At 39.1% G+C, this 25,263-nt stretch overlaps 2 protein-coding genes across 5 annotated transcripts in view; one reads left to right on the top strand and one right to left on the bottom strand.

Moving 5' to 3' along the window:
• LANCL1 (LanC like glutathione S-transferase 1) overlaps positions 1-14,241 on the top strand; it is a 37,158-nt gene extending 22,917 nt beyond the window's left edge. For both annotated transcript variants that reach the window (XM_025441639.3, XM_035711027.2), the window contains exons 4-9: positions 3,462-3,597; positions 4,157-4,303; positions 7,430-7,612; positions 9,775-9,951; positions 10,395-10,467; positions 11,086-14,241. In XM_025441639.3, the coding sequence (XP_025297424.1) occupies positions 3,462-3,597; positions 4,157-4,303; positions 7,430-7,612; positions 9,775-9,951; positions 10,395-10,467; positions 11,086-11,162 (793 nt within the window). In that variant the 3' untranslated portion in view covers positions 11,163-14,241. The remainder of the gene's footprint in view (positions 1-3,461; positions 3,598-4,156; positions 4,304-7,429; positions 7,613-9,774; positions 9,952-10,394; positions 10,468-11,085) is intronic.
• CPS1 (carbamoyl-phosphate synthase 1) overlaps positions 1-25,263 on the bottom strand; it is a 354,353-nt gene that overhangs the window by 204,782 nt on the left and 124,308 nt on the right. The window lies entirely within an intron of this gene.

Here is a 25,263-nt window from a genome sequence, read left to right as displayed (position 1 = left end):
ATAATTGGAATGCTAATTATATATCGCCACCTAGGGGTAATGTGATCCCTAACATTGGCAAATAGAGGAAATGTGTTCAAACACATTTAGGTGTGAGAACATCATTGGAACTGATGCAATAATTGTTCCAAATAATTCCCACGGAGCTATTTGCTTAAAAAATTCACGGTAATTTTCCTTTTGAATTAAATTTCCCTTACAAAAGTAGTTATATTTAAATTCTATACAATTTGACATACTTCGTTAAAACTTGATAATAAACCTTTAAATCAAAACTCTGAGATATTCCTTCTGTTTACTACAACTGTTGCATTTGTGTCTAGTAAAAAGATTTTATTTTCTTAAGATTTCAACATTACTGAACCTCCAGTTTTGGCATGAGAAAAAAATCGAATTTCTCTTAATAAATGTTTTTAAGTTCTTAAAAATATTAGGGGTGTGTGTGTGTGTGTGTGTCCATCCATGTATGATATTGAAGTAGAAAACAAAATGGCCTGTAATTCTACCATCCAAACAGCCCTGTTGATATTGGGGGGAAAATTCAAAGTATACAAGAAAATGAAAAGTAACCTTTGGCTACCATGTCCCTAATCCTAAGATAACCACTATTCCACTATGAGTTTAATGGCTATATTTACAGAAGAAAAACCATGCATGTGTAACCAATTTGTTGAGATGCCTTCATTTGTTGAGTTATAACATAACTTTGTCAGTTATGCAGCCTGCCATGCTTTTTCACACCCTTCTTTCCTGATGAGGAGTGGATACTTTTATAACTTTTTTTCAGTTTGTTTATAACTGTTAGCCCCTCTAGGTCACAAAAAGTACCTCATTCTGGTTATTAAAACATGGCTATTTATTTATTTATTTATTTATTTATTATTTATTTAAACATGGCTTTTTAATTTTAAACTGTGTTTCTCTCCCCTTACCCCACAGGGTGAAGGAAGGGGAAGGGAGGGTTGGGAGAGGGCAACTGTCTGCTCTTTCACAAGTACCCCCTCTTGGGAGCCCAGACACACTTTGCTGTATCTGGTGGTTATAGCCTGGTAGCAGCACTTTTTAGGGCATTTTTTTGTTTTTTGGTTTGTTTGTTGTTGTGTGTTTTGTTTTGTTTTTGTAGCTATTAGGAGCTATATACCCCCTCAGCTATAATCATAACAAAGTATGTTAAAAATGAAAGCACAAGCAGTGGACCAAATTCTGCCAAATAAACCAAGTGTACAAACATTGATTAGGAAGATGTACACACATACACACAAGTAGTCTCCTGCCCTATTCTTACGGCTCAGAGAAAAACCACATTGTCCCCAGACAATCTTAGTAGGTCTTATTTATCAAACGGTAGTAGAACCTATAGCACCTCCCAAACCTTCCACCCATCTTCACCACCAAAAATTATATTGTTTTAATGACTTAAATGGTGTTACTTTGAATATATAGGATAATTTAAAGATACTGAGATGTGCTTTCAAAATTTCATGTAATAAAATCCAAATAATAAAGACACTTTCCCTACCTATGATATTTGCTTTCCTATACCCTCCACACATCCCTTATCCCCCTCAAAAAGAAGAAAAATTCATTCTCTGAGTTTAGACTGCAAATATGGTTGCTCTCCTGAGTTCATTTCCTGTGACTGTCACCTGCTTTCTGGTTTCCTAGGACTCCCCATGTTCTCTGGAAAGAAATCTGGGGCTTCTGTTACCCTGCCCTACCAAGTATTCCCATGACTGGGCCTATATCTGGGGCCAAATGATGGGGAGGTGAGAAAGATTAGTAAAGCGATGGGGGCTTACCTCACCCTCATGGGGCCACAGCTCCTCCAACCTATGAGGAAGGGTCCTTCCCTCAGAGACTTGGCTTCTGTGGACTACTCCTGCCTTCATTTCTGCTGCCACCACAAGACTGCTTGTGGCCTCGGGTGTGGATAAACAGAGCGAATGCAAGGAAACAAAACTGAGGGGCTTGACCTACTCTCTCTGATACTAGGAGTTCCCTTACCCATTCTTTCTTGAGACAGAACTAAAGGGCTTCTTCCAGGACTCTCTCTTTCAGCACTCTTTCAGCTCTTTTTACCCATTTCCAGGTTTGAGGCTGTCCTGAATTCAAGCCAGGGGAATACCATAGACGAAAATATGGCAGACTCACCAATGGTTTGGTGGTACTTCAAATTCTGGTCTTCCCCACTCTGCCTGCTAATGTTTACTGTTTAGAGCCCTCAAATGCTGCTTTGTGCCCTCTCTCCAGGTCTTGGAGCTGCATCTACTGGGAGAGTCAGGGTGGGGCGTGTCTACTCCATCTTACCTGAAGCCAAAACCAAAAATAACTTTTTCTGAGAAGCTGAACTGAGTCTATCAACAGAGAGTTAATATATTATAATATAGCCATTCCATGGAATAGTATGCAGCTATGATAAGGAATGAGACTGATCGAGAATATATGTGGAAATGTATTGTCAAAAGCAAGCCACAGAACATTTAGGGAGAGGCATATTTACAGTTGCTTATATGTGCATAAAGTACTTCTAGGAATATCTAAGAATTTGGTAATCATGGCTATTTCTGAAAAGAAGGGCTAGAAGGGGGAGCCTGGGAAGACAGGGAGGCTGACTGTTACCTTTGTGCATTTTTATCGATTACGGTAGATCAGGCTGCCATACAGACACCTCAGGTAAGCCTGACCTGAAGACATGTTAAGAAACAAACCACAGGAGGAGGTAACGGGGGGGTGCAGCAGGCTTTCATTTTATGGAAATAGGTGACCCTCTGAGCACTGACTGAGGCCTTTCTCCAGACTAAATGCCATACTGGGCAGCAGTCCTTAGCTTCTCTTAACCTTCCCAGCTGCTGGTTTCAGGGCATAGCTCCAGGAGGAACCTGGGAGGCTCCAGGTAGCTTCTGCCTCACATGCGTATTCTTTAATTCTTTGAATTTGTCAGTTCCATTGTGAACTGACGAAAAATTTAGTTGAGGGTTAATTTTTAAATCCTGACTACCCTTTGTAATCCAGCTCAGCCCACTTAATGTATAATAATATAATTTATAATATAAATATGTGAAAATATTTACCTTTTATATATTTTAATATATTTAAAATGTTTAACATAACTATATTAGTGGGGCACGTGGGTGGCTCAGTTGGTTAAGCACCTGCCTTTGGCTCAGGTCGTGGTCCCAGGATCCTAGGATTGAACCCTGTGTAGGACACCCTCTCCCTCTGCCCCTCCCCCCAAGTTCCCAGCGCCCACCCCCTACTGATGCTCTCTCTCACTATGTCTCTCTTTCAAATAAAGAGATAAAATCTTTGAAATAAAATCTTTTTAAAAATAAAATAACTATAATAGTAATTTATAATACTTAGATGTATATTTGTGTGTATTTTTTAAATGTATCATCTTTAGGTATATGCCACTACCCGATCCCTTTCAAGTCTTCTTCAGCATGTATTTTTATTCCCAGACTAATTCACCTAAATAAAATTGACCACCATGCTCCAAATGAAATGCTCTATGGACGAATGGGCTACGTCTATGCTCTTCTCTTTGTGAATAAGAACTTTGGAGTGGAAAAGATTCCTCAAAGCCATATTCAGCAGGTACCACATTTTTGTGCTTTTTGGAGTCTTGTTAGGATCCCAGTTGTTATCTATGTGAACTTTGGTTTTGTTTCTCCAGTGAGCATACCCCAGGTAGAAGGAAAGTGTCAGTTGGCTTCTGAAGGTCAGGTGGGATCAGAGAGCGGACAGTGTCACGCTGAGTGCTGTTGGAAACACTTAGGGAGTTCTAAGAGTGGGAAGTCCAGCCCACTCTGTTGGAGTGTCGAGGCCCTTCAGAAGATGAGGGCCAGATTTCACCTCCCAGGTGCAGGCGTCTCCTTTCGTTCCTGAAGGAATTCAAGCTTTCCTGGTCAAGTGAATTCTTGTAAGCTCCAGTAAAGAGAGTTAAGGATTGCCATCTCTCCCTCTTTTAGGCAGAATGCAGTCCCCCCTGCTTTCTGAGCACAGAACTAAACTGCCTGCCCATGGCCATAAGAGTGGGTCTGATTCACCATGTTCTCCATACCTCTCTTAGCGAAAAGTTCCTTATCTCCGCCGGGAAGATTTTTATTCTGATTCTCTGATTCTCTCATTATTTCAATCCGTTTTCTCCCTGTAGATTTGTGAAGCAGTTTTAACCTCTGGAGAAAACCTAGCCCAAAAGAGAAACTTCACAGCAAAGACTCCACTGATGTATGAATGGTACCAAGAATATTACGTGGGGGCTGCTCACGGCCTGGCAGGAATTTATTATTTGCTGATGCAGGTAAGAGGTGAAGCTGGTGAAACTCAAAAATGTGCTTGCTCATTGTCCTGGCCAGGGTGAGAAGACCGGGGCTCCCCTCCGTTTTGTCATTCTGTCGACCGCTACATCACTCTCCCTGTAATCACCTGGCCTTGACAAACAAGGACGGTGTTTGCCACAGTGCATTTTAAAGTGTATAAACATAAAAAGCATTGTGCTGTGGGATGGCGTTTGATTTGTAGGTGACCGTACTTGCATGCCTAGTGCCACTGTGCAGACTGAAGGGTTTTGACCTATACTTCTATATGAAGTGCCTTCTGCTCTGCTCTTCTCTTTCAGCAAAAGCCTTGAATTAATATTATTGCATATTATTAGATACAACCCACTGAAACAAATTCCAAAAGTAAGAACAAAATCAATAGAAAACAAATGCATATGTTGCCTAAGGCTCACTTCGAGAGCAAAGCCACAGAGCCTTTTCAATGGATTTTGTATAACTTACCTGAAAAATAGCTGAATGCGCTTTATGCCCAGCAGTTCTTTGGACCTAATACTATTGGGAAACATCAGCCAAAGTCAAACAGACTAAGGACAAATAGGATTTACTGCAGCAAGCATAACCTGGAAGGGGAGGTCAGAAGAGGACTTCTCCTGAGAGCATCATTTCCGGGGGGTTATTCAGCTCTCTTTAAAGAGAAATTGGCACTGTGAATAAGAATTCATAGCAAAAGAAAATTGATTTTTAATGGCAGCAAAGGTGCCCCCCTCACCTTCCCAAAGTACAATGCAGCATAAAGAAAAGTGTTTCATTAATATGTTCAACATGAGTGCTCGGATATACATACTATTAGCTGGTTGAGTAGCTGGCTGCAGTAATGCAGAATCAATGTCAGACCTTGCGTCTCCCTACAACTAAACAATGACAACGAAGCTGAAAAACTCAAGGTTATTATTGCTTTTGAATGCAAAGTCACACTTTGAGTGTTAGTGGCAGTAAGAGACCAACTTTCGTATTTGTTCTGCACTTCTCAATTAAGAGCTTTATAATGAGGGGTTTTGACAATTCAGACCTAGACTCTTTTATTTTTCTGGTATAAACCTCCACTGGCTCTGTATTTCCAGAAGTAAATATATATTAAGTTTTCAGGAAAGGAGAGTTCATGTATTCTGAAGTTTCGAGGTGAGTTAGAATCCTATATGTCAGTGACTGGACAGCCTCATGACCTTTCTTTGAAGCAGATCATTAGGAGTCATCTTACTTCAATCTGCTTCCTTTTGGTGGCAGTGAAAAATCTGGAAATCTGTGTTCTGAGTTTTCCATTGGCAGATTATTGTCTAATTGAAATGATTTAACTTTTAATACTAAAAGTCCATTCCAGTACGTACTTATGTATCAACATAAGACAAAATATTATTTGTAGTCATTTTGGATAATTCCTGCAAATTTGAGGAAAATCTACTCATTCTATTGTAGCATTTTATTTTTAAGATTTTATTTATTTATATGACAGAGAGAAAGAACACAAGCAGGGGGAGGAGCAGATAAAGGGAGAGCGAGAAGCAGGCTCCCCACTGAGCAAGGAGCCCGACTCGGGGCTTGATACCAGGACCCTGGGATCATGACCTGACCCAAAGGCAGACACTTAACTAACTGAGCCACCCAGGTGCCCCTACTACTGTGGCATTTTAAATTGAGCTTGAACAATATTCTTCTGATAAAGCAAAATCCATATATGCCCCTAAAGAACTTAGTGCAGATTAAGTACCTGTGCTTTTTTTTTTACACAACTGCCTATCCCCTTACCCACATGCCCACCCCCGCCTGATGAGGACAGTCACTTCTTATTTGAAAAAGTGAGCAGTGCATTTAATTAATGTATGCATCTAATTCAGTGCATGACTTTAAATAGGACCAAAAAGAGAAACTAAAAAAGAATATCAAAAATTGAGGCTTGGGGCATCTGGGTGGCTCAGTTGGTTGAATGTCTGGCTCTTGCTTTCCACTCAGGTCATGATCTCAGGGTCGTGAGATTGAGACCTAGGTCGGATTCTGTGCTCAGTGGGGAGTCTGCTTTAGATTCTCTCTTTCCCTGTCCTGCTGCCCTCCCCCCATGTGCTCTCTCTCTCTCACTCTCTAAAATAAATAAATCTTAAAAAAACAAAAAAAAAAGGGAGAGAAGGCCAAATTGTTAAAAAAAAAAAAAAAAAAGGTTCATATGCCTTATGTTAGTGCATCCTACAAGTTTGTACATCATTGTATCATAATAATCCTACATAAATACTAGTCCCAAATCCTCTGCAGAAAGACTTAATCTAGAGTCACACAGCAGTTTGGGATCTAGATTCTAGGTCTCCTGACTTGTTAGCTTCCTCTTCTATTGGAAACATCTACTGCTTCTCTAAATGCAATAATGAAAATTCCACTTATGTTGTCTAATGCATCTTCTTTGTGGCTTCTAAGATATGGGGGTATCTTGCTGGCTCAGTTGGTTAAACATCTGACTCTTGATCTCAGCTCAGGTTTTGATCATGAGTTCAAGCCCTGCATTGGGCTCCATGCTAGGTGTGAAACCTACTGAAAATAAAAATTAAAAAAAAATAAAGTATGCTTAAGGTATTAAAACCTTAGGAAACATCTCTTATGCTCATGCATTGACTTAGGAAAATATTTATATGTATGTATACACAATAAATATTGAAAAATAGTATGTATATAAAGTCCCAAGAGATAACTGGTAGCTTAATTTTAGGTGGTTCTAATAGGTAAAAAAAAAAAATTGGAATGGAATCCAAAATCTCTTAATAACTTCTAGTTCTTTCTGGTCATATTTTCTTTCTAGTTTAAAACTAATCCCAGGGACACCTGGGTAGCTCAGTTGGTTAGCATCCAATTCCTGATTTCAGCTCAGGTCATGATCTCAGGGTTGTGAGTCAAGCCCCACTTTGGGCTCCGCACTGGGTGTGGAGTTTGCTTAGGATTTTTTCTGTCCCTCTCCTTCTGCCCTTCCTACTCCCTCTCTGTCTCCCTCACTAAACACACACACACATACACACACACACACACACACACACTTATCCACTTATCCCTGAGATTTAGGAAGACCTGTTTGCTTTAGCAGAACTAATAATTCTCTTTCTTATTTTTAGCCCAGTCTTCAAGTGAGCCATGTGAAGTTACATAATTTGGTCAAGCCCAGTGTAGATTATGTCTGCCAGCTGAAATTTCCTTCCGGCAATTATCCTCCTTGTGTGGATGACAATCGAGATCTTCTAGTCCATTGGTGTCACGGTTCACCTGGAGTGATCTACATGCTCATCCAGGCCTATAAGGTACTGTGAATTTTCTCATTTTCAAAATAAATTGGAAACTGTAAGATAAAATTCTATAACTTCTTATTGTTTTATGCATAATCTTTAAAGGAGCAATGGATAAATAACTTGTTGGACCTATAATCACTTTGCTAAATGAATTATAATTCCTTCTCACAGTACCCATCTATATCAGAGCAGACACTATCTCATAGATAAGGAGACTGCTTCATTGATAGAATAGCCAAGTTATAGGATCAGTGGCAGAACCAAGATAAGTATCCCAGAAGTTCAATTAAAAATAGAATCTTTCTTTGGTGCCTGGTTGGTTCATTTGGTTAAATGTCCAACTCTGGATTTTGGCTCTGGTCATGATTTCAGGGTTATGAGACTGAGCCCTGCATTGGGCTCCACACAGGGCATGCAGCCTGCTTAACATTCTATCCCCGGCCCTCTGTTCCTCTCTTTATGAAAAAAAAAGGGGTGCACCTGAGTGGTGCAGTCAATTAAGTGTCTAACTTGGTTTAGGCTCAGGTTGTGATCTTGGTGTCATGAGATCGAACCCCACATTGGTCTCTGCCCTCGGCGCAGAATCTGCTTAATTTTCTCTCTTCCTCTCCCTCTGCTCCTCCCTGCCACATGCTCCCTCTCTCAAATAAATAAATATATCTTTAAAAAAGATAGAATCTTCCTTGTGCATTGCTGGTAGGATTGTAAAATGGTACAGCTGCCACAGAAGAGACTGTGGTAGTTCCTCAAAAAATTAAACATAGAATTAATACATGATTCAGCAATTCAACTCCTAGGCATATATACCCAAAAAACTAACACAAGGATTCATATCAATACTTGTACACAAATGTTCCACAGCAGCATTATTCACAGTAGCCAAAAGGTAGAAAGAGTTCAAGTGTCCATCAGCAGATGAATGGATAGACAAAATGTGGTATTTATGCACACAATGGAATATTATTCAGCCATATGAAGGAATGAACTTCTGATCCATACTACAATATGCATGAACCTTGGAAACATTATGGTAAGTGAAATAAGCCAGATACTAAAGTACAAATACTACATGATTCCTTTTATATGATGTGATGGTTAATATGAGGTATCTAGAATAGGCAAATTCATACAGAAAGAAAGTAGAATAGAAGTTACCAGGGACTGGTGCTGGGGTGGGAGTGCATTATTACTTAATGGGTACACAGTATGTTTAGGGTGATGAAAAGTTTTGGCAATAGTGGTAATGATTATACAACATTGTGAAGGTAATTATTGCAATTCAATTGTATACGTCCAATGATTAGAACTGTAATTTTTACATTTTATTTATTTTACTATAATAAAAACACAAATACTACTTCTATAAAGCATGCTATAGCAGGGCCAGAATAAAAAAAAAAAAAAAAAAGTTTTATTTGAAAGAAAAAAAAATAGAAGTAAATCAAGATATCTGTGTCCATTGATGCCACATCTACAAATTACAAATCTATGAACTATAAACAAGCATTGGCATCCCATACCCTAAATAAGCTTTTAGTGTATCAAATTTTACTTGCAGGAAGTTAGATATCATGGAAAAGCTTTTTAAACTGCCTTATTCTACTTTTAAGAACACTTAGTTTGCAATGAGATATTAGAAATGTCTACTCAGAGTACTTCTTGAATCTTTGATCAATATATAGGATGCCACAAAAGATTGTAAAGGTATATCTCTATTTTTCTGACAAAGTATAGCATTTTATAATCAAATCTGTCTTTTGTAATCAGTTTTCTAAACAGTTTCTTCTCCATTGTGCAAAGAAATCTCCTAATAGTGAAAGGCATTTTGTTAACCAGAGAAGATAGTATGTGGTCCTTTGGAAAGTAACTAATAATAATAGCAAGTCACAAGTCAAATAATACTCCTTCTCCAGTAACGCCCACATCCGTAAGCACAGAGTGTACAGGCAAGGTCATGTGCAGTTATCTAAAAGCAAAAACAAAACTAGTAAACTTTTGTAATTTGTCCCCCACCAACAAGACACATTTCTCTGGCTCTAAATCCCTTTACCCTTTTTCTTGCCAAGCCACCTCCATCTCACCTCCCACTCCCCTCCGCCTTTCCCATTAAGAAGGAACGTCAATAGAAGTTTCTTTTCTATCCCTTCTAGTAAGACTTTGCCTTGCCTCTACAGGCATTCAGAGGAGAACATTATCTCAATGACGCCCATCAGTGTGCTGATGTGATCTGGCGGTACGGATTGCTGAGGAAGGGGTACGGGCTGTGCCATGGCACTGCGGGGAATGCCTACGCCTTCCTGACACTGTACAACCTCACACAGGACATGAAGTACCTGTATCGGGCCTGTAAGGTAGGCGCCAGAACTGTCACAAGGAAAACACCTGCCTCCAGGAGATTTAGAAGGGGCTCTGGTTAATCTGATTTAATTCATTTATCCTTTAAACCATGAGTCTGTAGAACAAACCCAGTTACTTAAGGAAAAAAACCTTCAAAAGCCATTCAGTTGAATTCACTTTCTTATAAAAGGACCCAGTTCTACTCAACAGCATTTATGGGGGGAGAGAAGAAAGTAGTTTTCTGATAACCTCGGAGATAGTGGTTCATAGCTCATAAAATTCCTCCCTCCCATGCCTCATACGCTCTTTCAGACCACCTGTCTCTGTATCAACCCGTTTTTTCTGCCTTGAAGATAGTTTTTGACTTTTCAGAGTAATTCTTATGGATAATCTTTATCAACTTTTGGGGGTCTCTGGAAGAAGTCACTACAGTAATTTAACCTTGTCTCATTTTCAGTTTGCTGAGTGGTGTTTAGATTACGGAGAACACGGTTGCAGAACACCGGACACCCCTTTCTCCCTCTTCGAAGGTATTTTCCACACGTTACTTAGTTGCTTTATAATGTCAGCATCTCCTTCTCTGCTTGGCGATTAATGTATTTGAATTTGAGCTTTATCAGCGAATTAATTTTATAGTCATTCCTTGAACTACTTCTTACATCCTAATATGAAAACTCAGTATTAAAAATCAGATTGTACATGGACTCTCTCAGACCTAAGACTAGTAGTCATAATGGTGACTGCCATCTATGGAGTCTTGCACACGCTTGGCATTTTGCAGATGCCATCATAAATCATCTCCAAAAACATACAGGCATATCTCCTCATGTCACAGTGAGAACACTGAAGCTCAGACAGGTAAGTGGCCCGTGGTGCCATGTGAAGGAGCTGACCTGTGATAAATGGCAGGGCTGTGCCTTGAACTTCTCTGGCTCAACACTCCTTCCTGTCTTCCACCCGGATGAAGGGACTGAGTACCTTACTAGCGATCTCCTCTGGTACTGACCTGCAACATTTATAATTCTAGGCAGATGCCCATTTCATTGAAGCCCTTGCCATTAGGGTCTTAATGTTGATGATACAGAATGCAGCCACTGCATAGAACAGAGTCATTTGGTGTAATAACTTCTTCCTCTTTCTTCCTTCAGGAATGGCTGGAACAATCTATTTCCTGGCTGACCTCCTAGTGCCCACAAAAGCCAGATTCCCTGCGTTTGAACTATAAAAGGAAAGCCTACCCCCTGCAACTCACTGCATGACCCTTTCTGTATATCAAACTGGACTAAGTGCTTTCATTGCTTTTCAAGGAAACATAGAGTCTTTAGCTTCTTTTGTTTGTCATTTACATTTACTTAAAAATATCCAAGGAAATCTTTTAACTTTAACCTCAGTTTCTTCCTAAAGGAAGGATGAGTGATATGTACAGTGTTTTGAGGGCATAGGTATCTATATATTTTCAGAACTTGGAGGAAATCTTACTCTTATTTAAAGCTTTATAACCATCTGTTGCTGTTCTAAAACATGTTTAAAGGAAACTAAATGTAGATAAAGATAAATATATGGTATTGGTGGATATTACCCTTTATCTTTATACTATTTTTCCTTCACTAGGGCAGACAGTTTTATGACTTTGTTTTTCTTTAGGTGGTTGATTATGAAGGGGGACAAAAATATTAAGTGTATGCTTCTGAGACAGAAGTTGCAAGATTTGCAAACTGGTTTAAGGACCTAACTATCATTTTTCAAATTCACATTGCAGGTTTAACTAGAGAGAAAGATACTTTCAGATTTGCTGCTGCTTGGTAGTACAGCATCCAGTCTCTAGAAATCAACATTGTTATCAAAAAGTTCTAAAATGCAATGTGATTTTGAAATTTCTGATTTGAAGGTTAATTCAAGATAAGCTAACAAAAAGCTTATTGCTTTTCTAAAATAAGCAAGTGTATTTTTGAACTATTTATTTAAATGTGTTTGTTTTTTGGTATTAGTATAAGATCAAGAAACAAATTTTCTGTATGTGAATATGTTGTGACAGGATTTGAGTCCACCCTGTCCAACTGACCTCCTAAACTTTGACTTGTGTTCTACTTCCTTGGCAATGACTATGCTTTAGCGCTCGCTGTTTGTTACAAGCCATAAGATATTTTCCTTCCTTTCAATCTATCGGGATGTTTGTCTTTTCACTAAATAGTAGTATGCTGCATCTCTTTAAAAAGGGTCGAGGAGTGCTATGCAGCCAATAACATGAACAAAAACACTAAGCTTTTCATAGAAATGCTGTTATTTAGGAGGTATTATCCAATGAAAATGTTTAGAACAGCTTGATCCTCTTTGCGTATCCTAAGCTTAACATTCATCAATTTCTGAGCCCCTGAGGTCATATATCCATATGGTAGATGAAGGACCTCTGGTGCTTCACATTCTGTATAAATTTTCCAACTCATCAGCTTTTCCTTCTCCTCCTTCCTTCGCTGCCTTTCCCAGGCTCATTTCATCTTTTCTGTATGTTTCAAGTGATTTTAGAATATTTTGCAGCTTTAAAAAAACAGGGTCGAAAAACTTTAAATGTGCCTATTTCATGGCTTTCTCCGTCACAAAAGCATGCTATTTTTAACTTTGAACCAAATCTGTGGGTATATGTTGGTTCCTATGGCTAGAAGTCCTCTGTTACTTCACATTCAGCACCAAAATATCTTATATTGGAAATTGTCTGACCCTTTAAAGGCTACTGACAGAAGGAGTAAAAATATAGCCCACTGCTTAATTCCTAGAATTAGCTTATTCCTCATGCTAGTTGGGAAAACCTTATCCCCTCTGTGGTCTGAAGTGCTGCTGGTTAGCTGTGCCTTTCTCCAGTGCTCCTGGTTAGCAAATGAGTTGCTCGTTTCTGATGAGCAATGTTGGCATTCATAGTAAAGCTAATTTGCCTTTGGCTGGGTGTCCAACTTGAAAGAACAAAACCCATTTAGTATAGTTAGATATCTCACTATACTGTGCCTATACTTCCAGCTACTGTAATTACTAACCAAGGGAAAGAGAGCAAAACACACTTTCTCTTAGCCAGAGGAACCTTAATCACAGTTCATCTCCAAACGCCTTGATTAATTTAACCCTGGGAAAACTTCAGGGCAGGGAGAAGAACATTTTGAATAAGATTCTTATTAATATTTAGATTGCATTTTAACTACTGTCATCCGTTAAGGAATTCATCAATACAAACACAAATCAAGTTTCATTTTTTTTTCTTTAGCTTTTTAGAATTTGTTTAACTGTCAGGATTTTCTCTTCATGCCGTTGTTTTATTTATGGCTAAGAAGTAAGAAAATTTGATAAGATTTTAAACTCAAGCAAAAGCTGTAAAACGAAGACCAGTACCCTAACACCGTGGTGGAAACTAAGAAACTTTTATACCAGCTTCTTCATTTTAAAAGGAAAAGGCAGCACTGTAGTTCTATTTCTATTATGTCATTTTCCCTCAGATATTTCTCAGATTTCTTCTTCTTTTTTACCTTTTTTTGATTAAAAAAATGCCTTCCCAAAAGTTGCTTCCCCAAAAAATCCACAGTATTTGTCTCTCCATGCAAAGAGTAGGGAGTAAAACCTTCAAAGCGTGTTGAGCAGTGTTCATTTATCCCACCATGTGTTTCTGTTCCTGTGGTAAGGAGAAATTTCAGTGGTTAACTTTTCATCATGTAAAATATGTGAACGTTAGTTATCGCAGCCATTTCCATGTATCCCATTGGGCTTTGGCTTCCTCTGAGTTGTTGGTCTTTCATCCTTAGAGTCATTGGTTACCTTTTCATCTTTGATGTCAGTTCTGATTATTTGGCATCAAAAGCCTTCATGGTAGGAAGAGTTTTAGGTAAAAGTGGATCCAAGACCACTGTCTTCTTATTGCCACTTCCCTATAGAACTAATTGAGAGACATGTCCTTGGGTTAATTTGTATCTGATCTTATGGTGCCCTGCCTTCTACTAGCTGATTCGAAATACAGAATGTGAAGAGTGAACATTTATTCATCTACTCCTTTGGCTACTAGAACTCATCTGCAGTCCTTTCTTACTCATACTGAATCCCGATTCTACTTCTGCTTCTTCTAAATAGGTCAGAGCATCCCATTTGTCTATTGCTGAGCTGTAGAACTGTTTCTCTCCTGTAGGTATAAAGCAGAGTGTGTGGGATATTCAGGGAACCCACCCTAATGATATATTGCCATTCTCTGGGAAAGGTTGGGATCATAAGTATTTCTGTGTTCTGTAAAGAATTTCATATACTGGTTCTCAATAAAATTTTATTAGGACTAACATGTGTCATGTGCTTTCCGTTTGCTTTGGTTTAAACTTAAGAAATCTTTTCCTTATATGGTAAATGAGGGCTTTTTCTCTATACACATATTCCCTACAGTTTGTTCCTAACTTTTTGTTCATTGTTTTGTCAAACAAGATTTGCAGTAGTGTTTGAAAATGGATTTAGAGGGAAATATTTTTAAATATAATTATTATGGAATTAGGAGGAATCTACTAGGATCCAAGCAGAGCAATGTGTTAAACCATCTCATACATACGAGAACCCACCCTGTGGTTAATAACCAAAGGCCTCATTCTAGAAATTGATTTCCCTCCTGACCAATTCTGAAAGGAACTTTGAATAGAGGAAGAGATTAAATGAGGCCTAATTAGAAAATATATATTCAGAGGTTGAAAAGGTTGAATCACCTGGCAGGACTTTGTACCACTATTTTCATGCCACAGGTGTGTAGTGTGCACAACAGAGATTTGCCAAATTCTAAAATACTCCTTTTCATCCCTGAATTAGATTTTGTCCTCTGGTACATATGATTAAAATGTCCTTCATACCCCTACCCTAGTGTTTGAATGACTCATAATAGTAAGGATAAATGCACGGTTTATGTTTATCTCACTCCTTTGAATGAATGAATGAAAGGATAGATGGTGATAATCACATCTTGGCAGTGATGCAGGAAGAGGACAGTGCCTCACAGAGGCCACTCAGAGACTCCAGAGTGGTGCATTAGGAGCATTACCCCTAACTCTCCACAAGATGACATTGTGCTGCATAAGGCCAGCCCGCACTGTTCTCCCGTTTACCACTCCCTGGCTCATCCTCCGAATGGGAGAAGAACAATAAGCACATTAAATTGCACCACAATGGTAAGCACATGAACAAACAAAACTTGAAGAACTAATTCATCTCCTGTGACTTACCCACAGTAGTTTGATTTATTTTTTCCTAACTTTGCATTAGAAAAGAACTTTGCCTCCCTCCTCCTATCCTCTGAATAGAATAAGAATATTTTGTATGTCATTTCTTTTTCTCTAGATCGTTCCCACTATGGATTCAGTGTCATTAAAAATTTCATGTATTCTCTATAAGCATCACTGAAACAGAAAAACCTACAAGTCAGTCCCCTGACCATTTGCTTTCTTATTCCATTCCCCTCTGAAGTCACCCTTTTCCTTCTAAAGCTGAGGGTCAATTAACAAAGCAAGAGAACATTGGCTTTTTCACAATGGAGAACATACTGGCTTCACTGGTCCCATTATGTAAACTATTGAAACACTATTTTCCAGGAGTCCTGGGCTTGTGCATCCTCAGGGACTTGACGATTTCGTGAGTGATGGGAGAAAGCAAACAATAAACCAACAGGTGAAATAATAATGAGGATAGAGAGATGGATCTTAGCAGGACCACTGCTCATAGTCCCCCAGTTTAATTTTCCCATTTCAACACCACGTTCGTTTCTGATGCACATGCAAATGACAGCCATGGTGACATTAAATCTGCAGCCAATGTTATGTCACTCTACAAACAAGTGTTAGAGAAAGCATTTGTGAGGCATGCAGTCATTATGCAGGGGAAGGCAGGACTCCTGATAAATCAGTTTATAAAGTAGTGTCACAGTTGTCTAGTTTCTTTCTCTGATGGAGCTGGGACATTAAGAAAGGCATCTGTAGCCCCAAAAGTACTGATGCGGCTCTCTGTGAAACTTGAAGGTTAATATTGATCTCTCAGGATTCAGCATTTAGGGATTAACATGGGCAGCCCCTTGCTGGTATAATCCAAGTGGCAGTGCTGCTGATATGTTGCCAACATGCCATTTCATTTACACCTCCCATGAGCAATGCTTTAACACCGTTTTATCCCCCAAATTCATTAAATGGGTATGTTTACCTGCAAGGTGCCTGGCAGGGGTGTTCTGTGTGCATAGGCTAGACATCCGGTGACTCAGTCTGGTGAGGAAGACCAGTGATGAGACAAGCAATTACAAGGCAATATATTTGAATATTCCTGTTCACCCCCAACTTTCTCTTCCTTGTTCCACAAATTTCAAGAATGCCTCGGTCTTCTGTGTGAACCATGTGTCTGGCTATATCTGGAGATATTGGAGTTTTTATAATCCCACTGGGAGGAAGACACTTTTATTTATTTTTTTTTAAAGATTTATTTATTTATTTATGATAGAGAGAGCGAGAGAGAGGCAGAGACACAGGAGGAGGGAGAAGCAGGCTCCATGCCGGGAGCCCGACGTGGGACTCGATCCCGGGATTCCAGGATCGCGCCCTGGGCCAAGGCAGGCGCCAAACCGCTGAGCCACCCAGGGACTCCCCGGAAGACACTTTTAAAAGCCAGTCCAGAAGCACTCAGAGCTCTTTCCTTTGAATCACCCAGATGATGAGTGAAGAGGGAAATTTGAGCACATAAAGTCACTTGCCCCCAAAATTACTTTCATTCAGTTGGCTGACTTCTCAAAAACTCCCAGCACATTTATTGATGATTTAGGTTAAATCCATTTCCTTCCAGGATCCAGTTAAAATGCAAAAATTTTCAAAATGGTAGTTCATTAGTCATGAGTCCCTTAGTACCTAGTTTCATTACCTCTATAGCAATTAATCTGCAGAACTTCAATTATACTAATAGCACATGCTAGGCACAGTGTCTAGCTAGGATTAGGAAGATAAGATGATACCGCTCACAAGAGAGTGTTTTTTGTTTTTTTTTTTTTCAAATCTGGAAGTCAATTTATTTGCAAAGAATCTACCATCATGAGAAAACATTTATGAAAATCTTCATCAGTACAAAGCCCAGAAGCTCCACTTAGGGGCAACAAACATGGCTGTGATGCTGAACAACTCTGGTCTTTCCCATAAAACAAGTAAGATCTAACTGACAGAGTATACTGACCCTTGAAGCGGCAACCCTCAGGTTTCAATATAGGCCTGGGTATTTTTAAATAAGTAAGGCTAGAATGAGCAATGGAGTTTTTAAGAATATATTGAGTGATAGATGGCGATTACATCGGGTGATCTGAACAGACCTGCATAGGTAACAAACCACGTCACACAGGTAGAAATATGCCAGTACCGATGTGTATGGCTCCCCATTTCAGTAAGACTGTGGTTCTCTAGAGGAGGAAGAGGTGGCCTTCTCAGCTTTTTATTGGTCAAGTTCTACTAAGGCTTGTAGAATTACCTACCAATAGGTCAATGCTTCTGTCTAGAAGAGGATTCCAGTTCTGTCAGCAGAGGAAACTAGACATTAAAAATCTAAGTCAAAGTTATATATAGGATGAGTCTCAGAAAACTGAATTGTACACTTAGGAAAAAACCATTTCAAAGAATCTGAGCGTTAAGGTTAATAAGGTCTTTTCAGAGATGCAGCCTGTGAAGAACCCCCAACACTACATAGATAGTGAACAACAAACAGCAGAAGGAAGTCTTGACTCAAGTGAAGAAGACAGAAAAATATTTACATTAAAGAAAGGGTTCAGAATGAAGTAATATTTACAGGATGCTAAAAATCTGGAGATAAATATAAAGCAGTAATTTCAACATGATGAGCAATCTCACCAAGACTGGCTTTCAGTGAGTATTGGAGAGAAGATAGAAATATAGGAGAGTCAAGGAAACTTGTTTAAAAAAAAAAAAATCGAGGTCAGGACATTTTAACCACATATGCATGTAGATCACCTGGGGATCTTTTTAAAATGATTTCAAAATGCCCATCTGATGGGGCCTGAGGTTCTACAGTTTTAACAAGCTCTGAGACAGTATCCTACTGCTTGCTGTCCACGGACCCAGACCATCCAGCATGGAATCCGGACTCAGTAGAGAAGAAGTAAGGAGGCTCAAGAGTTGGCCGATGAGTGGAAAGAACTGATTAATGTGTGCCAGTCAAAGAGCAGAAGCACTAGTCCAAGAGCATGAAGGAACTGGAATGACTGGAGTCTGATTTCCTGTGTGACACGATTCCACATAATGTCCAGGCAATAAGGTCTGGAGGTGATTAATTTCCTGTGCTGGTTATTGTAGCAAGTGAAAGAAGCAGACTTGGAACAAATATGTGTTTATAATTTTACTGGGAAAATTGCCAAAGATGTGGTGTCTTTTCAATCCAAAGAGAGTCATAGGCTTCTGGTAATATGAGAATCATATGGAAGACATCTATACTAAAGAATTAATTTCAATCATCTGGAATCAAGGCTTGAATGAGGAAAATGAGACTCCTCTGCCCTTTGTTGAGAATTTATAAGGATTTATAAGAATTTATAAAGAATTTATAAGAATTTATAAATTTATAATATATAATCTATATATTAGCCAGCCAACTTTCTGAAGGTGTTTGAAATTCAAAAGCAGATCTTCACATTCCTGTTTCCACGTTTTTTTTTCCTGAGTGTGTTCTGAGTAGTAAATATACACTAGAGGCATCATTTGCCTTTATTTGCCATCATCTGTCATTTGCCATGTTTCCTAAATGAGAATTTCATAAAATGATATGGGTCTATAGTGCCGCAAGGGCCATTTATCCAGGGACACTTCAAGAAGAGGGCTGATCCAGAAAGCTTGGGAACTTCATTAGAAATCAGAAACACACATTAGTTCTCAACTCCTAAACTGAAAAGCTGGTGCGAGTGAGCATGGTCATATACCCCTGTTCTTACAAACTTTCTGGGCGTTCTACGCTAGGCACTGATCCAAGTTTAGATAACTCACAACACCAGTGCATTTTCTACCACTTACTACAGAAAATGTTTATGTCTTACAAGTTCTCACCTGCCCAATTAAAGTTGAGTTGCATTCAATTTTTTTTTTTGAAATATATTAAAAGAGTCTCTGTAGGCTTTGATGGCCTTTTCCTGTTTCCTTGAAAAGGCCAAATTTATCATCTTTTTTACCTCTCACTCCTTCAAGTTGCCCCTTCAGTTGAATATCCTAATTCAGTCAATGGTGTTACCTGGATGGTTAAGCCAAAAAAGGTAAATAACATTCTCAGATTGTTGGTTCTCATAATGCAATCTCCAGACAAGCAGGATTAAGTAGTGTTACCTGAAACCTGTTGGAAATGCACATTCCAGGGTCCAACCAAGACCTATTACGTCAGGACCTCTAGTGAGGGGACTCAGCCATCTGCCTTAACTTAATAGCCTCCAGGATTTCTGATCACAGTCAAGTTTGAGAACCATTAAGTTTAAAAATAGGTTAACATTACATGTTTTATAGACATTTAATTTACAATTTTGAGTTTTCAATCTGCTGTTTTCATGTTGTATTTTAGCACACACACACATTTTTGTAGGCCCATGAAATATTCCTAGGTCCAAGGCACTATGTATTGCCTAATGGACAAAATGATGCTATTCTGGTTTTATTACTGCCATAAAGATGTTCTGGGAACAATAGGTACAGTGCAATCATCTTGTTGCTAAGAGAGGAGGCATGTGGATAAAATATTTTCTGAAATAATCTGTTTAGATATATGTCTTCCCTCACCAGACCTCCTCCCACTTCTTTCAAGTTCTGGACCCACCGTGTATATATAGCGTGCTGCGTACACAGCACTGAGAAAATGTGTGTTAAACACAACTGAAAAATAAATTTATAAATAAATAAATAAATAAATAAATAAATAAATAAATAAACAAACAAACAAACACAACTTAAATATGGTTTGTCCAGCTAAAGAAATGGACTTAGAATGGACTTAGTAAATGGACCTTTACTTCGATTTATTACAGCTGATTAATGATCTTATGTTTCACTTATTTCTATTTTATATGTTAATTACAGCTTTGCTTGGTTGGTTGAATTAATAGTAACCATCTAGGGCAGCCCGGCGGCTCAGGGGTTTAGCGCCGCCTTCAGCCCAGGGCGGGATCCTGGAGACCCGGGATCGAGTCCTACGTCCGGCTCCCTGCATGGAGCCTGCTTCTGCCTGTGTCTCTGCTTCTCTCTCTCTCTGTCTCTCATGAATAAATAAATAAAATCTTTAAAAAAAAATAGTAACCATTTAGTTAGTAAACCTGAATGTTACTGATTGGTAAAAATAGCAACGAGTTGATAACAATGAAAAACAGGTTTTGTCCAGCAGATGTCAGTAGAACTCAGTTTAATAATTTCAATTGTTAACGAACTTGAAAAATTAATAGAGATGATGAGAGGGAAAATACTTGCAGCCGGAGCGGCATCTCTCTGTTGACATTTAAGAGATGGCGTCTGCATCAAAAACTCCTTACAACAGCTCAAGCATATTGGAGCATACTCAAGCTGCAAGTATTGACTTCAAAAACAAACGTGGCCTTAGTAGTAAATTTCTTCTACTTCAAAATTCCAAGTATTTTTAACTAGATATCAGGTTATTGCTAACTAAAGCCAAAATCGTGAGAGATGAAAGGAGTGCAAGGCTGTATACATGAGATTATCAAACATGGATTATGATGCTGGTCGAGCCTGTTTTCTGAAGACCAACTATTGCATTGCACAAACTATTTGAACTTCTTTCCAGAGAGTAATATTAAACGATTCTTTTATACTTAGGAAATAACATGGCCTTTCCAAGGCTTTACATTTAAAAGTTCAAGAGGCAAAGTAAAAGGGAGCCCAAAGTGCTGCGTGTGTGTGTGTGTGTGTGTGTGTTATTGAAGGAAAATTCACTTCAAATTCACCAAACCCGCAGTGTTTAAAGAGACTGATGAAGCCATCACACTGGAAATATTATAATTACTATTAGTATCATTAGGCTTTTCCTAATTCTGAATGTCTAATTTCTTTATACCTTGGAGATGTCAGATCTTTCTGATAAACTGTAAAGGATGTATCTACCTAACACGGTGTCCTAGAATCAAGCCCTATGTCCTTTGGCCCTTGACTCGCCCTTCTCTACAGTAACCACACCTTCCTCTGATTGCCTTGAGGACAGATTCCTGAATTTGCCCCTCAGAAGTCACAGATTTGAGGTTCTCACACTGCCCCGGGGCTAAGGCAGGGAGGGAGATGTGGATAGAGGTGGATTGAGAGGCCTTTAGCATCCTGCCAGGCTCCAGCCAGGGCAGGTCCTTGCTAACCGAGTAGCTCCTTCCCTTTTATTGGCTTATTCCCAGGCAAAAGTAAATGAAATGGCTCTTTGGAGCTCAGTCCCCTCCAGCAACACACACACACACACACACACACACACACACACACACACACGATCTCAACCTCAGTCTTTTTCATATCCTCTTTACTGCTCCCATCCACAGTCCCAGCAGGCCTCACACCACCCCGAGTCCCCGGGGTACAATTCACGACAGATAGCTACTTTTATAAAATCACTTTCCTCTGAGGCAGCCCATTTACTGTACTTTTTAAATTACCATATCTTAATGGGGAGAAAGGAAGTTTATATTCTCAGCAACATTAGAGGATAAAAAAAGACAAGAAGCAACTGACTTTTATTAATAACTTTGCTGGAAAGTGGCAAGGCAACATCTGGAATACTTATTACCCATTTGGCACGCTGTTCATCTCCATGGATAAGATTCAACATGACAAGCTCTGTCAAAAGGAAATAGGCTCCATCTAGTTAAATTAGAATGATTAGGGTCATTTAGACAGAGGAAGTTTAATTTGTATGGCTCTAGAAATTTTATACAAACTGGAATACCTAAGTATTTAATCTTCCCTGAAGCTCAATTTAAAATTGAAAGAGACTATTGCATAGATCTATAATGAGACACACTAGAAATTAATTTAACTATTACTGCACTGTGAGCATGCAGCCCAAGACACCAAAGAATGTTTCACTTGCAATTTGTACACAATAATAGGAGAAAATGTCCTGCTAGAACTCATCAACTGCTCTATCGTTTTATGAACTCTTTAAATGGAAACTCGAGCGCCCAGAGTGAACTTGCATTTTTTGTTCTACTTTTTAAAAATTCTCCTGCCAAATTTATGCTACAAAATAAATGTGAACAAAATTAAACATTGCCTTCTACAATGAGGATGCTTAACCTTCTGGTGTCATGGACCCGTTTAACAATCTGGGCAAGTGATGGATCCCTTCTCAGAAGAGTGTTTTCAACATATAAAATACCTAGAATTCTTGTTTTCAGTATTTAAATAATGTTTTAATGTGTAATAACACAAAGGGAATAAACTGTATTGAAATCTAGATGCCGAGGTAGCTTTAAATATGATAGAGTACATGTGCTTCTTTATTAGCACATCTAATAAAATGTATGTATTATTAATTTGGAGTAATGATGAATAGAAATTACTGCTAGCATGTGATAAAAATATGAGTGATTCCCAGCAATGATAAAGTCTCAGGTGGTGCAAACACAACTGTGTTCATTATCTACATTAATAACTGAGGGAAATGTTTAATTTCAGTTAAAACCTGGTCAAAATTAATATGTGATTGTTTTTCATCCATGTTTGTAGATCACTGAATCTATTTTCACAGCTGCTGGGTTCTGAAACTCTGGTTCCAGCTCTGGTTCAACTCTGGTTTTATGGTTAAGCAGATACCTACAATGCCATTAGGACTAAGGGCGGGGGGCGGGGGGCGTCCCTCGCGGCTGGCAAGCATTGACAGCAAAAACAGAATACAAAGGGGGACTGGCAATTCCTTAGTTAGCTAATTAACAGCCTGGCAGATATGAGGGCTAAACTACCCTTCTCCATCACAGAATTGCCAAATCTCTACTTCACTTCAGGCCACGTTTCCAGACCACATAGGCCCATCCCAGACCTCTGAGAGGACACTGATTATAATTACCTGGTTTAAAGAACTCATCAGAGCCCCAACTCATTTGCCTAATTCTGTATCTTACTGTACTCTCTTACTTAAAATATCCTTTTCTCCTGTACTGTAACAGTAATAAGTCTTAAAGCATTCTCATAAACTCTTTATTACCCTCCTTAGTGTAAAGAGCACAGTGCCTTCCTTGAAAGGGTCATGTTTCATTCAACAACAATTATCCAGTGCCCATCTGATGCCAATGACATAGGGGCTGGGTGCTGAGGAGCCAAAGATGAGTAAAATTTGATTCATAAATTCCTGGGCGAATCAAATGAGTAAACAATGAAATCCCTACCAAGTTGTAGTTCTCATGGTCAATGCTACCATGTAGTACTGGACCACAGAAGAGAGACATTGTTTCTGAGGCTGGAGGAAAATGAAGGCTGCAGAAGGGATGCCAGGACAGTTGCCTGCAACATGTACAAAAAAGTGGGTGACAAGGAGGAATGGGAAGACCAGTTGGGGATTAATTAGTACATTCGGGGTTCATACAAAATTGTGAAAAGCGAAGGGATGTTTGAGGAGAGGAGTGGAGGATAAGCACAAAGACATAACTGACAGGGTCTTAGGTTTCTTGTTAAGCAGTTTGGACTTTACCTTGTTGGCCGGTGTTATCTGAACCAGCATCATCAGCATCGCTTGGGAGCTTCTTGGAAATGTACATTCTCAGACCCCATCTCAGACCTACTGACTCTGAAATCTGAGGGTGGAACCTACTCATCTGTGTTTTAACAAGCCCTCCAGCCAATTCTGATTTACAATAAAGCTTGAGAATCACTACTGTCAACATTAGGGAGGCATATCACTAATGATAGGTTCCAAAAAACCACCAAATCATATGAGAAAAAAGCAATCTCTTCTATCGTCAGCAGAGTAAATCACAAGGCTAGATTTGCAAATGGAAGGATTACTTACTTATTCCCATAGAAGATGAACTGGAAGAAAGAAAAGGCTAGGGGCAGGAAGGCCATTCGCAGGCTGTACAATGTCCCAGGAAGCCCGGGAAAGATCAGAACCCAAGAGGTGACAGTGAAGAGGAACAGAGGAGATAGCCTTGCGATGATTGACAGGTGGGGGCCAGGTGGATGTGGGTGAGGAGAGGAAAATGTCAACGATGACCTATTTCTTTAGTAACTGCCTTGAAAAGGTTGCTTGGAAGTCCTTGTAGTGCACCTGGCCTGTGATTGTGTGGCCAGAACTCACCTGCTGGGCTCTTTTACAAGTGCAACTTAAAAGGGTAGTAGAGTCCCACTGTTAGTGATGGACCATGCACGTATTTGAGTTGTTTTAGGAGAGAACCTGTCCAAGACCCAAGATTTTAAGGACAAAGAGAAGAACACACTAATCAAAAAGACCCAATATTGGAATTCTTGCAGAAGTGATTGATTCCAGGGCTGGAGAAGAAGAATTTTAAGATGAGTCTGGAACATCTTTTGGTGCCACGAAGTAAAGAAATACTTCCTAAAAGGAGGAGTGAATGTGGAAATGACACAAGAGACAGTCTAAGAGCTCCTAACAGCTGATACGATTAGCAAGAAAACAATTTAGCAAGAAACAATTATTAGCAAGAAAATAAATAATAGTTTGGATCATGGCCCAGGAACGCATCACTTGTGTGGTACTCTTGCAAAGCGTACATAACCTCAATCTAGTCACGAGAAAATATCAGACAACTAAACATATTGAGGAACATCCTACGAAGTACCTGAGCAGACTCTTCAGAGGTGTCAAGGTTAGGAAAGATACTAAAGGACTGTCACAAGTAAGAGGGACTAAGGAGATGGGACAACTCAGCACAACGTGGTGTCCCGAAGTAGATCCTAAAACAGAATATGCCAGTGGAGACAAACTGGTCAAATCTACAGGAAATCCATAATTTAATTAATAGTATTATAAGAATGTCCTGGTGTCAATAATTATACACTGTAAGGTGTTAACATGAAGGGAAGATAGGTGAGGGATATGTGGCCACTCTACATTTTATTTTTGTTATCTTTCTGGAAATCTAAACTTATTTCAAAATCAAATTTTAAATAAAGTTAACTGTCATTGCTTGAATCCTTTTGCTGGCCTGTGGAATTTTCCAAGTAAATGAACACTACCAGGCAGCTCTTTTTTGGGAGAATTCTAAGGGCTATGATCCACAGGTAAGTTTCTTGAGGATGGGAACCCTGCCTTATGTGTCTTGATTTCCTAAAGAACCTAGAGAACTTAGAAGCAGATTTACCCTAAAGCTTCATGAA

The sequence above is a fragment of the Canis lupus genome, chromosome 37 (genome assembly GCF_003254725.2).
Source record: "Canis lupus dingo isolate Sandy chromosome 37, ASM325472v2, whole genome shotgun sequence".
Taxonomy (NCBI): domain Eukaryota; kingdom Metazoa; phylum Chordata; class Mammalia; order Carnivora; family Canidae; genus Canis; species Canis lupus.
This window is presented reverse-complemented; position numbering and strand designations above follow the sequence as displayed.